We start from the raw sequence: 12334 nt of genomic DNA, 5'->3' as shown, positions 1-12334 counted from the left end.
ACTAAAATAAACTTAAAAAAAAAAAAATACTGCATAGGAAAATGTCTGATTCTTGTTTGAAAGTGTGTTTTATTTTTCTTTTGTTGAATACACATTTGTTTTACTAGCAGTCCAGATAAACAAGTATATAAAGGAAATAGTAAATTTTTATTTTGGCAGAAGATAAACTGTGCAGATTAAAATGCCTCAATTTAACCTGAAGAAATGGTTTTGAATCATATAAATTTTTAAGAAAAATAAAGACTGTCCAAAGGGATTCTCCTAGCTTATAACACATTTCCAGAATAACTCTCAAAAAAAAAAAAATTCAAAAATACTCATTGACTACCTTAAAAATATGTCAATACCGTATGGCTTTATGAAATAACTTCTAAAATTTATATAATTTTTCTTATTTAAAAAGGACCCCAAGTTTTAAATAAACTGCTAGCAGTATCATTTTCTTCACTTAAAAGTGCATATCTTTGAGGGTGGGACATACATTTTGAACAAATAATGATTTTTACAAATTAACACCAAAAAAAAAAAATCACTTAAAATATTGTGAGGAAGAGAGTTTTCACCAAACGTCATCTTTAAAGAGACTGCAGTAGATGACATTCTTCCTTTTTTCTTTTTATACCATCAGAATTCTCAATGAAATGCTTTGGCCAGTTTTAAGACATATCACAGTCTCTACCAAGACATACTGACATTAATGATGTCCGTGGAGATGGCAACTGCCTTGATGGCTCAGTTTGAATAGACACAATGTTACTGGGCTGGTTCTCCAAATCAGAAACAAAGGTGCTCTCTTCTCTTACATCCAGAGTTTGTTCAACTGAAGCTGCTGGAGATGGAATATTATCTACAGTTTTGTTGGCATTATTCAAGTTGTTACTAAGTGAAGCAATATCACACTCCTTGTCCAGCACACCAAATTCATCTTCTATTGTAACTACATCTTTAGTTTCAAATGGTTCCAAGGAAGGAGCCAAAAACTCATTTTGTAGAGGGTCTTGAGGACCACTATTGTCACATTCTGTATCCTCCTTTATTTCAGAATCCTTATCACTGTCACTGTCGATGGTAATTACAACTGGGGAACGTGAAGCATTATCTCCATGGTGTTTCTTATGCTTCTTCTTATGTTTCTTCTTTTTCTTTTTATGGTGTTTAGTTGTATCAGTAGCTTTTCCTTCATAGACTATCTCTACACTTAGGCTCCGGGTCTTCCTTTTTCTCCTTTTGTGTTTTGTCTCTCTGTCTGATGATCGGCTGTCCGAAAAGGTATCACTCTCATTTTTGTAGTTTCCATCCAATTTTGATGAAGATTTTTGGTAATGACTGTCCTTTGCTTTAGAAGCAAATTCACGAGATGGCTGAGCCACTTCGTTAGTACCCTCCAAATGCCGTGTTTTATATTTTCGTTTCCCTCCAGGCTTTTCATTTCTCACCCGGTCAGTCCCGGTAGATGCAGTCCTTGATCTGTTACTAGACAGGCTCCTTGATCTGTGCCTTTCATAGTAGTAATATTTCCTCTCACTGTGATTATTTTTTTTCCTAGCATTTGTTCTTTCAGAAAAGGACTGCACTCTAAATTCTGGACTTGAAGACTGTCTAGAATAATGAGCTCTGGACAGAGTCCTCCTCCTGTAAGATGATTCATACCCATCCCTGTCCTTGTTTCTACTGTAATAAGTATACTCCCATTTGTATCTGCTTCCATAATTATTTCTTAAATAATAACGATCTCTATTTCTGCTCCGTGATCTTCTTTTACCATGATCACTGCTACGAGACCTTGATCTGCTTGTGCTTTCACTACTTAAAGACAGAGTTTGGCTTCTTCTGGACCAACTGCTATCTCTAGTTCTTGATCTCTTTTTGTCTCTTCTCCCTCTAGGTCTGCTACTTTCCCTGCTTCTGGATCGTTTACTTTTCATCCTTTTCTTCCCATGATGCTTTCTATGATTCTTCTGATCATGCCCACTTCTACTCTGAGAACGTGAATCTGAACTTCTTGATCTTCCCCTCTTTCTGTGTCTATGATTATATGGAGAATATACTCTGTCTCCTCTTACAGATGAGCTCAGGTTTCTGGGAGATGACAATGACGTAGATCGTTTCTCTTCCTTCTTTGATTTGATTCTTGTACTAGAATCACAATGACCTTTATTTATTTCTTCATCCTTTCCAAGGACAGAGTGTGGAGATGAGCATCTACTAACATCGCTATCACCAGAACTGTAAGATTGCTCCTGTTCTTGTGTCTTCACTGTCTCCATTTTCTCATAAGAACCTAAGTCCTCAGAATCAGAGGACAGTTCAACAAGTTCTGGGGTCCTCTCAGCTAGTGGTTTAACAAACCCAACAATGACACAATTATCTGAAGAATCATCACTGTCATTATTTAGGTCCTCATTGGTTTGTACTCCTTGTATCTGAGACGTGGCTCCTCCTGTGACAAGTTCTTCATCTGAACTGTCAGAAGTATTTAAAAGAGAAGACATAGTAACGTGTACCTGCTCTGAGCTTGAGTAAGATGGTCCTGGAGTTTCATCATCCCATGGTGCCTGACTAACAGTGGCTACATTAATATCCAGCTCTTGGGTCTCAGCCTCATCTGGGGATATTGTTATGACTGAAGAATCAGAATGGCTGCCTTCTTCATATGAAGGAGCAGGGCAATCATAATTGGCATGCTGGTCAAAGGCTGCCATGTTAAAAGGAGATCGGGCAAAACTGATAAATTCATGTATAAAATGCTCAGTTCGATTAAGTAAAAATGGTCTTAAATCAGACACAAATGCCTGACTCTCCAAGTCATAGCGAGTAACATTACTCATGATAATATGCTGGACAATATTCACTAAAGATCCATGAGCTCCAAAAAGAACTGTAAGTTCACGTTTTAACCAGGGGACTAATCTGTGAAGGCAAGCTGGATTTCTACGGAAAAATTCAGCTGAAATATCCCTGTAGCGGCCACCATCTTCAATATTTCTAACTCGAGCACCAGCACGATAGAGAGTTCGTCTAAAATTAATAATATCTTGTTCTTGAATTTTCCGCAAAGATCTTTCATCTGCAGTAGTTGGCCTTCTTACTGCAATTTGTCTCATAAATTGAGGAATTTCAGCATCTCTAGGTCTTGTTGAAATGCCTAACCCTTCAAATAGTACTCCACTATCTGGTGGAGTTGTTGTTCTTCTGTTCACAGGACCACTAGGTGAATACACAGAAGCATTTCGTTCCCTTGTCAGAGTTGTACGGTAGCGAAATCGTCGATCAGGGGTGACAAAAGAACCATTATACGAAGGCCTTAGGACATACTCCTTGAAGTCATCTTCCGCCCTCACAGAATGGAAAATAGAATCAAAGGGCTGTTTACATAGTGGACATTCAGCTTTGTTTTTTGACCACTCCTGTACACAGCGAAAACAGAACTTATGTAAGCAGCGATCTAAGTAAGACACATTATCAAATCTATCCAAGCATATAGGACACTTAGAATCAGGAGATGCATCAGCTGGTACTGTCTGTTGCAATTTGCTAGTGCCAGCTTTAGGTGAAAAGTTGTCCATTTTAAATTCCTTAGCAGCTGATGCCATTATCTGTAAAAGGGAAAGAAATATATCAGTAACCTGAAAACAGACGAATGACTAAATAGTCTCAACAAAAAATGCAAATAAAGACCTTGAAACATATTTTGGTGAAAATACTTAAGTGACCCATTACTTCTGTTGTATTATAAAGGGGCACTGTAGCATAGTAATGTAGTGGTTAAAGCATAAGCTCTGAAGTCAGATTTCCTAAGACTGAATTCTGGTTCCACACTACCAGCGTAATTATGTGCCAGTTAGTATATCTGTGCTTTAATTTCATCCGCAAGTCAGTGATAACAGAATCTGCCTCACAGGGTTTGTGAAGATGTAAAAAGCCCTTAGAAAAGGCACCCGGTACACAGTAAAGTTCTCAAATATTATTTAACACTCTACTAATCTTTTTAAAACCAATTTGAGAAATATCTGACATAGACAAAAAAAAGTACCAAATATCCATGTATCCACCACTTATCTTATGCCCCTTATCTTCCCCTCCTATCACTCTGTAGAAAACAAAAAACAAAAACACCACAGTCCTCAGTTGATGTTATTTCTATGTACGGCTTCATACCTTTCATATACATATGCCACTAACAATACAGACTACTGATTTATCTGTGATAGTATTTTATATGTACTTTTCTAAAACAACTTTGGTGAGATATAACTTACATACCAGAAAGTTCACCTGTTTAAACCAATCCTATGGTTTTTAGTGAAAGATTCTTTTTTCAACCTTAGAAAGCTAATTTTAAAAAAGCACAGGAAACTTTTAGTGAAGATTAAATAATAAATGAAAAAGCAGCCAAGAGGCAGTGCCTGGCTCACAGCAGGTGCTGAGTAAATGTTAGCTGTTATTATTACTACACTGTATTACTGTTATTACTACACTATTATATTCAGTTTATCTCTCATTCCTTTCAGCATTCCCAATAAGCCTTCCTTTAGCTTTTTTTCTTTAATCCAAAAGTCAGGCCACAAAATATCTTGAAATCATGTTTTCGGTCCCCTTCCCTATTATCCTTTCCCATAAGGATGACTAGAATATTAAAGATTAGTTTGTTTTATCAGTTTACACTGGCTCAAAACTTTGCTAGAGCTGAAATCTAGTACGCATTTTAGCTTTATCTCATAAACCCCAAAGCTGCATTTTATACTAACCATTTTGAATATATTGACTACTGGGGGGCCGGGTGCAGTGGCTCATGCCTATAATCCAGAACTCTGGGAGGCCAAGGCAAGCAGATCACCTGAGGTCAGGAGTTCAAGACCAGCCTGGCCAACATGGTGAAACCCCGTCTCTACTAAGAATACAAAAATTAGCCGGGCATGGTGGCAGGCACCTGTAATCCCAGCTACTTGGAAGGCTGAGACAGGAGAATCGCTTGAACCCAGGAGGCAGAGGTTGCAGTGAGCCGAGATTGTGCCATTGCGCTCTAGCCTGGGTGACAAGAGTGAAACTCCGTCTCAAAACAAACAAACAACAACAAAAAACTACTAGGCCCTTTGTTTCCCGGGGCCTAATATTCATCTTCCTCCACCTCCTTTATCACAGGAAGTTCCATCACTAGTCAACTGGGGTCAAGTTAATCAAATAACAGAATGGTAATTTTCTAAAGAGATAAGAAAAACCAATAAACAAAACCCACAACAAAAACTCATGACTGTGAAATACAAGTATTCCACCATAGTTTTCATATTAAACTTGCTCACTTTAGGGCATCTTGGCTTTCTCAGAACCATAACTTAATAGACAATCAATTAATGCTAAACAAGTCTTTCTTCAGGGGTTCAGGTATTTCTAGTCTTCTATTTACTGGACTGAAAATGCAAAAAATCATCACTGTCCTGGAAGGTCTGGAAAAGCAGAATTATAAATACATCATACTGCTTTTTTGTTCATAAGCACTCTAAAACCCTAATACTGCACAATCTTCTCAGTATTTCCCTCTACTTTTAACATTTTTTAATCTGCCCACTCAGGAAATTTAAAGAAACACACATATAAAAATAAAAACCTTTCAGTTCAGAGACTGTGTGTGTGGTGGAGGGAAGGGATAGAGAAAAGTTGGGAGGGAATCGAAGAGGTTATCAAAAGATCTGGATTGAAGACCAGGCTTCATCTAGAACGAGCTCTAGTTAATGTGAAGAAAACCACATTACTCTGGACTTTAGTTTTCTCCTCTATATAATGAAGGGATTACTGGACTTGGAAAAAATACCTGTGAATTCCAAGTTAATACATGTTATCTTCACTTAGTTCTTTGAAATAGAATTTTAGTGTTTTCTGAACACTTCCATTTCACATAAAAATTACAGCTGAAAATTAATGTATTAAAGGGAATTATTAGGTAGTAAACTTGAAGTTCAAATAAAATAAAATCTCAACAAAGTATGATTTAAAAAAAAAAAATGAAACCTTACCCTTCCCTTCTCTAGTTTTATAAGCCTGTTAACCACTTTGACAGTAAAAGGTGAATGAATGACTGGTAATGTCCTCCACAATAGGTTAAAAAAAACAAACAAACAAATTAGAACTCATTCTTATATTTCTACACAGGAATCATTAGCTGAAAAGAATAATCTTAGCCAGGCATGATGGGAACACCTGTAGTCCCAGTTATTCAGGAGACTGAGGCAGGAGGATTAACTGAGCCTGGGAGGTCCAAGCTGCAGTGAGCCATAATTGCACCACTGCACTCCAGCCTAGGTGACAGAATGAGACCCCGCTTCAAAATAAACAAAACAAGCAGTCTTCATCAGAAACATCAAAGAAGCGGGGCACGGTAGCTCACGCCTGTAATCCTATCACTTTGGAAAGCCAAGGCAGAAGACACTTGAGGCCAGGAATTTGAGACAGCCTAGGCAACAAAGCGAGATCCAGTCTCTATTTTAAAAAATAAAAAGAAACATCAAACAATTGGAATGCATGTAAATCATCAAATAAGTAATTAGCTCTTCAAAATCATCACTAAATACTAAATTAAAATGTTTTTTAAAATGCAAATAAAGTCGAACTATGACCCAGCAATTACACACCTAGATATACCCAAGGGAAATGAAAACTTGTCCACACAAAAAACTGTATATGAATATTCACAGCAACTTTAGTCATAATACCTCAAAAGGAGAAACTCAAATACCCATCAATTGATTAACAGATTAATAAAATGTGGTCTATCCATACAATGGAATTTTATGGCAATAAAAAGGAACAAAGTACTGGTACCATGTTGTAACATGGATGAACCTTTTTATTATGCTAAATGAATGAAAAAAAATTCACAAGAACCCACATATAGTATGATACCTTTTATATGAAATGTCCAGAATAGGCAAATCTATAGAGAGGAAATAAGGCTGGTTGGTGGCTGCTGCTGGGGCAGTAATGAGGTTTATTTCTGGGATGACGAAAATGTTCTACAATTAGATTATTGTAATGGTTGTACAACTCTGTAAGTATACTAAAAATAATTGACTTACAAACTTTAAACGGGTGAACTTTATGGATGGAATGTAATCTTTTTTTTTATTTTTTATTTTTTATTTTGTTTGAGACAGAGTCTTGCTCTGTCACCCAGGCTGCAGGGCAGTGGTGCGGATCTCGGCTCACTGCAAGCTCCGCCGCCCGGGTTCACGCCCTTCTCCTGCCTCAGCCTCCCCAGTAGCTGGATTACAGGCACCTGCCACCACGCCTGGCTAATTTTTTTGTATTTTTAGTAGAGACGGGGTTTCATGGTGTTAGCCAAGATGGTCTCGATCTCCTGACCTAGTGATCCGCCCGTCTCGGCCTCCCAAAGTGCTGGGATTACAGGCGTGAGCCACCGTGACTGGCCCGAAATGTAATCTTAACAAAGCTGTTTAAAAATACAAATTAAGGCATAAAAACTGGGATGACTAGATACAGATTAAGAGTCGTTGATTTGCTGGCCGGGCGCGGTGGCTCATGCCTGTAATCTCAACACTTTGGGAGGCCGAGGCCAGCGGATCACCTGAGGTCGGCAGTTCGAGACCAGCCTGACCAACATGGAGAAACCCCGTCTCTACTAAAAATACAAAAATTAGCCAGGCGTGGTGGCACATGCCTGGAATCCCAGCTACTCAGGAGGCTGAAGCAGGAGAATCGCTTGAACCTGGAGGCAGAGGTTGCAGTGAGCCGAGATTGTGCCACTGCACTCCAGCCTGGGCAGTAAGAGCGAAACTCTGCCTCACACACACAAGAGTGGTTGATTTCCAGGAGAAGTTCTGAATTTAAGTAGCAATTCTTAAATTTTCATCAGGTAGACCCGATGAAAAACACAGTGCTTCAGGTTCTGTAAGAAGCCTGTGTAAAAGTTTCTCCATCCTAGCACTCTAGGAATTAGGACTATTCATTTCCTCACAGGAGACAATCAGTTCCTCCAGTCGCACTTTTTAAACTGTCTCTCAAATCCTAAATGAAGTTCACCATCTTTAGTATAAACTGATTAAGCCAAAACTTCCCTTTCCCAAATCCTCAAATCTGGTTTTAACAAGGATAAGAACCCTTCATGTCACAATTCAGGGAAATTTTAGATAATTAATACGGACACACATCTAGGGAAAATGGATGGGGGAGATAAAAAAATCAGGAAGCTCGAATCTACATTTCAGGAGACTGGATATTTGAAAAACTGCACAATGATATAAACGAAGTAGAACTGCTCTGTGGAATTAAAGTCAGACTTATTACAAAAGTCATCTATGGCATACACTGTATATAAAATTTAATCATCTGCTGATTATATTTGCAGGAGTGATGTTAATTCTGACGCAGAGCCAAGGCTGAGAATTACCACCACTTATTAGGTGTGTGATCTGGAGGAAGTTATTTCTCAAAATCTCACGTTTTCTCAGTTCTAAAATGGAATTGAAAAGGTGGTTGTGTGACGGAACATATTTCATGAAAACCCTTAGCACAGTGCTTGGTGCACAGTAAGACCTCAACACTGTTCTCTATGTTACGTGAACACGAAGTGAATTTTGGTAGCTCATCACCCATAACTGATTATAAGGGCCCAGACAGAGGATAGTCTGTAACAACAAAACAATCATCATACTTAAACAGGTTCGCTACCTCTTGCCACCTTAAAAAAATCACTGTACCTCTCTGAAATACATTTTAATCAATTCCAAAAGAAGATACAAAAGTTATGCGATCTGCTGACCAGATCCTATCAAATTGAATTCCAATTCCTGCAATAAGAATTGGTTGGGAACCGTTCCCCTCTAAAACCACTCATTCCAGACAAGCATGATTGATTTTAGCTGATTGTATAGCTTTCTTTGCATTTCATGGACAAAACCCAGAAAGTTCTCACCACTACTAAAATCTCGGGCAGCTGTTTCTTAATTTATCTTAAATAATCTTGAAAATTATCTATCAAAAGGTCTACTCCGTTTTCCTCTTAAATCACTATGTGGCTCATCTCAGCACTGCCCCCTTCCAGCCTACAATCAGCAACCCATGAGGAAAGCTGCAGTAACTGGATGCATGAACAAGTCACGGGCAATTTCTGCTCAGAATGTTTAACACAGCACAGACGAGTCCAAAAGCCACGGTGATAGTCGTTTGCTTTGGTTCAGAACTGCCACTAGACAGACCTAAGATAGGCACCATGAGCATTACATAACTACAATGAACTTAAATATTGTTATTCCCATTTTACAGACAGGCTCAGGGGCTTAGGGGACCTAGGCAAGGTCACATATCCTGTAAGGGTGACGCCACGATTCAGTTTCATTGCTTTTTCGTTTTTCCCTGAGACCAAGCTCTTTCCAGTACACGGGCAGGCTCGCGCCCCTCGGGAGCGCTTGTGGGAAGCGCAACCCTCGCCCGCCCGCACCAATCCACAGGTGCGCGCAGAAGCCGCCCGGGGGCCCTGGCCCTGGCCCGCTGAGGCCCGGACGGCCCCGCAGGCCAAACCCGCAGCCCTCGGGTCCCGAGGCGCCGCTCCAGGCGGGAGCGTCAGCTCATCCGACCCTTCCGACCCCCACGTCCCATTGTTCCGAATCTCACTCACCTCGGAGGATGCCGGCGCAGGCCTGGCTGGGGCGCTCGCCACGAGCTCCCGGCAGCCCAGAAAGCTAGGTCGGTGACGGCAGGATCCGCGAAGGCGTACCCGGCGACTTCTCCGCCTACCCTCCGAAGCGGGAGCAGGCGGGGGCGCTTCACCCTCCTCGCGAGACAGCGGAGACCCCAGCGGCGGCTGCGACCCCTGTGACGCAAAGCGCTCATCACCAATGGCAGCTCGGAAGCAGGGCAGAGAGTGAGACCCACCCACCAGCTCCCGGCGCGTCAAAACACAACACCCGCCTTCGCCACGCATGCGCAGGAGATGGGCGCCGGCCCCGAGGGCGGGGCTCAGCGCGCCTGCCGAAACGCGGCCCCTCCCCCGCAGCTCCAGACCCGGGATGAGGGCAGTGCGACCCTCCCCATCTTGTTACTGGTACTCAGCCGCTGGGGACACTGACTGAATGTTCGCCCCTAACTTACCCGGAAAACACGACAACTAGTTCGATGTCGTTTCAACCTCACCAAACTCTGCGGGAACTTACGAAATTGTCTCTAGTGTCTAGATAAGGGAACTGTTACACGGAGTTGAAGTCTCTCACCTCCTGTTGTACGCCTCCCGGAAGCAACACCGGGAGTCCAACGGGATCCAAAACCAGAGCCCAACCAGTATCCTATAAAATCTTCAGAGAGGGATCCCCTCCAGGCTGGGGAGAAACAGGACAACCTAACAAAACAGGGCCTGGACTCTTCCCTAAACAGACCACGTTTTTCTCCGCTCTTCCCCTTCCCACTCCCTGAAATCTAGACTAAAACTCTTTTAAGATAACTGCGAGGTATAAAGAACGTCTAGAGCCTAAAGCGGCCCGTTGCCAGATTCTACTCCTCAGGCCTCAAATGTGAGCGTCCCAAACATTCTAGAGCTGAACCTGGTACGCTTGCCAGCCAAACTGCCGTGCTCGGGGCTCAGTATCTCATGCGCGGCCGTTCAAGAACCTCAGACACGCTCAGAAAACACTTGTTGCTTGACTGGTACATTATGGCGGGTAACGCATCCCACATATTTCTTCTTAGAGATATACATCATGCTATACATTTGTGAAGAACGGCTCGATTTACAGGGGTTCCCACAACGATCTGTCACATACAAAAGAGTGGGTGGTATTTTTACGTCAAAGATGAACAGGCGAACGTTCATCTAAATCGTGTGGTATCAGATGCGGAGAGGCGTAGGGAAGCCGGGGGAGAAAGCATTAATTCTTCCAGCTTTAGACCCCGACGTAATATTTAAAACGTGGATTGTTTTTCAAATAAACTTTTCAATGGACACGACAGCACCTCATCCTGCGTTAATACTGCATTGCAACTATAAAGAAAACCTGTGGAGGTACGCCCATCTCCTATCTCTCTAGTTGGCAAAAAAAGGAAGAAAAAAAAAAAAAGGCAATTTTTAACATTTTCTCGTTTATTCCCCTCTAAAAGGCGGGCAAGGCCCCCGATCACGTGATCCCGCCCCCCCCCCCCCCCCACTACCAACTCCGGGCGGAAGAGGCCGGCAACACCTCTGCACGAAGCGAGTGGGCGGCCGCTCGTGCCCGGCTAAAAGATGGCTGCTGCCGCCGGGCAGCCACCGCCTGGGAGGTTACTGTAAGGCCCGCAACTCCCGCCAGCTCCCGCGAACCGCTGCCGCCTCCTTACCATGAAGCCAGTGAGTCGTCGCACGCTGGACTGGATTTATTCTGTGGTAAGTCCCGGGGCTCGCGGGCCCCCACCGTGTCGACTCACTGGGCCTGCAGGCAGAAAGGCTCTACTTCTTCAGCACCCAGAAACTCCAAAATCCATTCCTGAATTAAGCATTTCACTCCCTCACCTCGACTCCGCCTCTTCCTGGAGGATACGATCTTCCGCTTCTTACGTAAGGGCAGCTGGGTGTACCCGCCACTGGAACCCCATTTATTCGACTTTGTTACTTTAATTCCCACCTTAGCAATGGCACACGGTAACCTGACGGCGGGGGGAAATACCAGGCACATTTCACACCTCTTTTGGTTTTTGGTTTAGTTGCTGCTTGTCATCGTTTTAATCTCCTGGGGCTGCATCATCTATGCTTCAATGGTGTCTGCAAGACGACAGCTAAGGAAGAAATACCCAGACAAAATCTTTGGGACGAATGAAAATTTGTAACTCCTCTGGATTTACTTCTCTGAAAATAGTTCTTTCCCTCATGCTTAGGTAGATTTAAAAGTAAAATTCATAATGCAAAGTTCCCAAGTTTATTTTTGCATTATCCTTTATAACAAGCACTAGTATGCAAATTTGCAGAAATATCAGGCACATTTCACACCTCTTTTGCAGTTTTTGGTTTAGTTGCTGCTTGCCATCGTTTTAATCAACTGGGGCTGCATCATCTATGCTTCAATGGTGTCTGCAAGACGACAGCTAAGGAAGAAATACACAGACAAAATCTTTGGGACGAATGAAAATTTGTAACTCCTCTGTATTTAATTCTTTGAAAATACAGTTCTTTCCCTCATGCTTATGTAGATTTAAAAATAAAATTCATAATGCAAAGTTCCCAAGTTTATTTTTGCATTATCTTTTGTAACAAGCACTAATATGCAAATTTTTAACTTAGAAATTTTAGTATTTTACATTCTCATGACAAAACAGCAAATAAGCTTTTCAATGAAGTTTCTAAATTCTTTAAAAATGACTC

The 12334-nt window shown here is 41.6% G+C and overlaps 2 protein-coding genes across 6 annotated transcripts; one reads left to right on the top strand and one right to left on the bottom strand.

Annotated features, from left to right (window-relative positions):
- Positions 1–49: 49 nt before the first annotated feature.
- On the bottom strand, positions 50–11486 carry TOPORS (TOP1 binding arginine/serine rich protein, E3 ubiquitin ligase). 4 transcript variants are annotated; one of them, XM_045373349.2, is made up of 4 exons: positions 11317–11486; positions 10221–10325; positions 9629–9823; positions 50–3596 (listed from the first exon to the last, which is right to left on the bottom strand). In XM_045373349.2, exon 4 carries the CDS (start codon positions 3591–3593, stop codon positions 657–659), a length of 2937 nt encoding a protein of 978 aa, XP_045229284.1. In that variant the 5' UTR covers positions 3594–3596; positions 9629–9823; positions 10221–10325; positions 11317–11486; the 3' UTR covers positions 50–656. The 4 variants fall into 4 exon arrangements, with proteins under 4 accessions (XP_045229284.1, XP_045229283.1, XP_005581612.1 ...); XM_045373348.2 differs by lacking the exon at positions 10221–10325 and having other exon boundaries at positions 9629–9855; XM_005581555.4 differs by lacking the exon at positions 10221–10325.
- Positions 11210–12192, top strand: SMIM27 (small integral membrane protein 27). Of its 2 annotated transcripts, XM_045373351.2 has the most exons (3): positions 11210–11362; positions 11680–11850; positions 11974–12192. In XM_045373351.2, the coding sequence occupies exons 1-2, from the start codon at positions 11318–11320 to the stop codon at positions 11800–11802; spliced, it is 168 nt and encodes a 55-aa protein (XP_045229286.1). In that variant the 5' UTR covers positions 11210–11317; the 3' UTR covers positions 11803–11850; positions 11974–12192. The 2 variants fall into 2 exon arrangements, with proteins under 2 accessions (XP_045229286.1, XP_045229285.1); XM_045373350.2 differs by having other exon boundaries at positions 11680–12192.
- Positions 12193–12334: the final 142 nt, after the last annotated feature.

This window comes from Macaca fascicularis, chromosome 15, assembly GCF_037993035.2.
Source record: "Macaca fascicularis isolate 582-1 chromosome 15, T2T-MFA8v1.1".
Classification (NCBI taxonomy): Eukaryota; Metazoa; Chordata; class Mammalia; order Primates; family Cercopithecidae; genus Macaca; species Macaca fascicularis.
The sequence above is the reverse complement of the archived record's forward strand: the minus strand, read 5'-3'. Positions and strand labels throughout refer to the sequence as shown.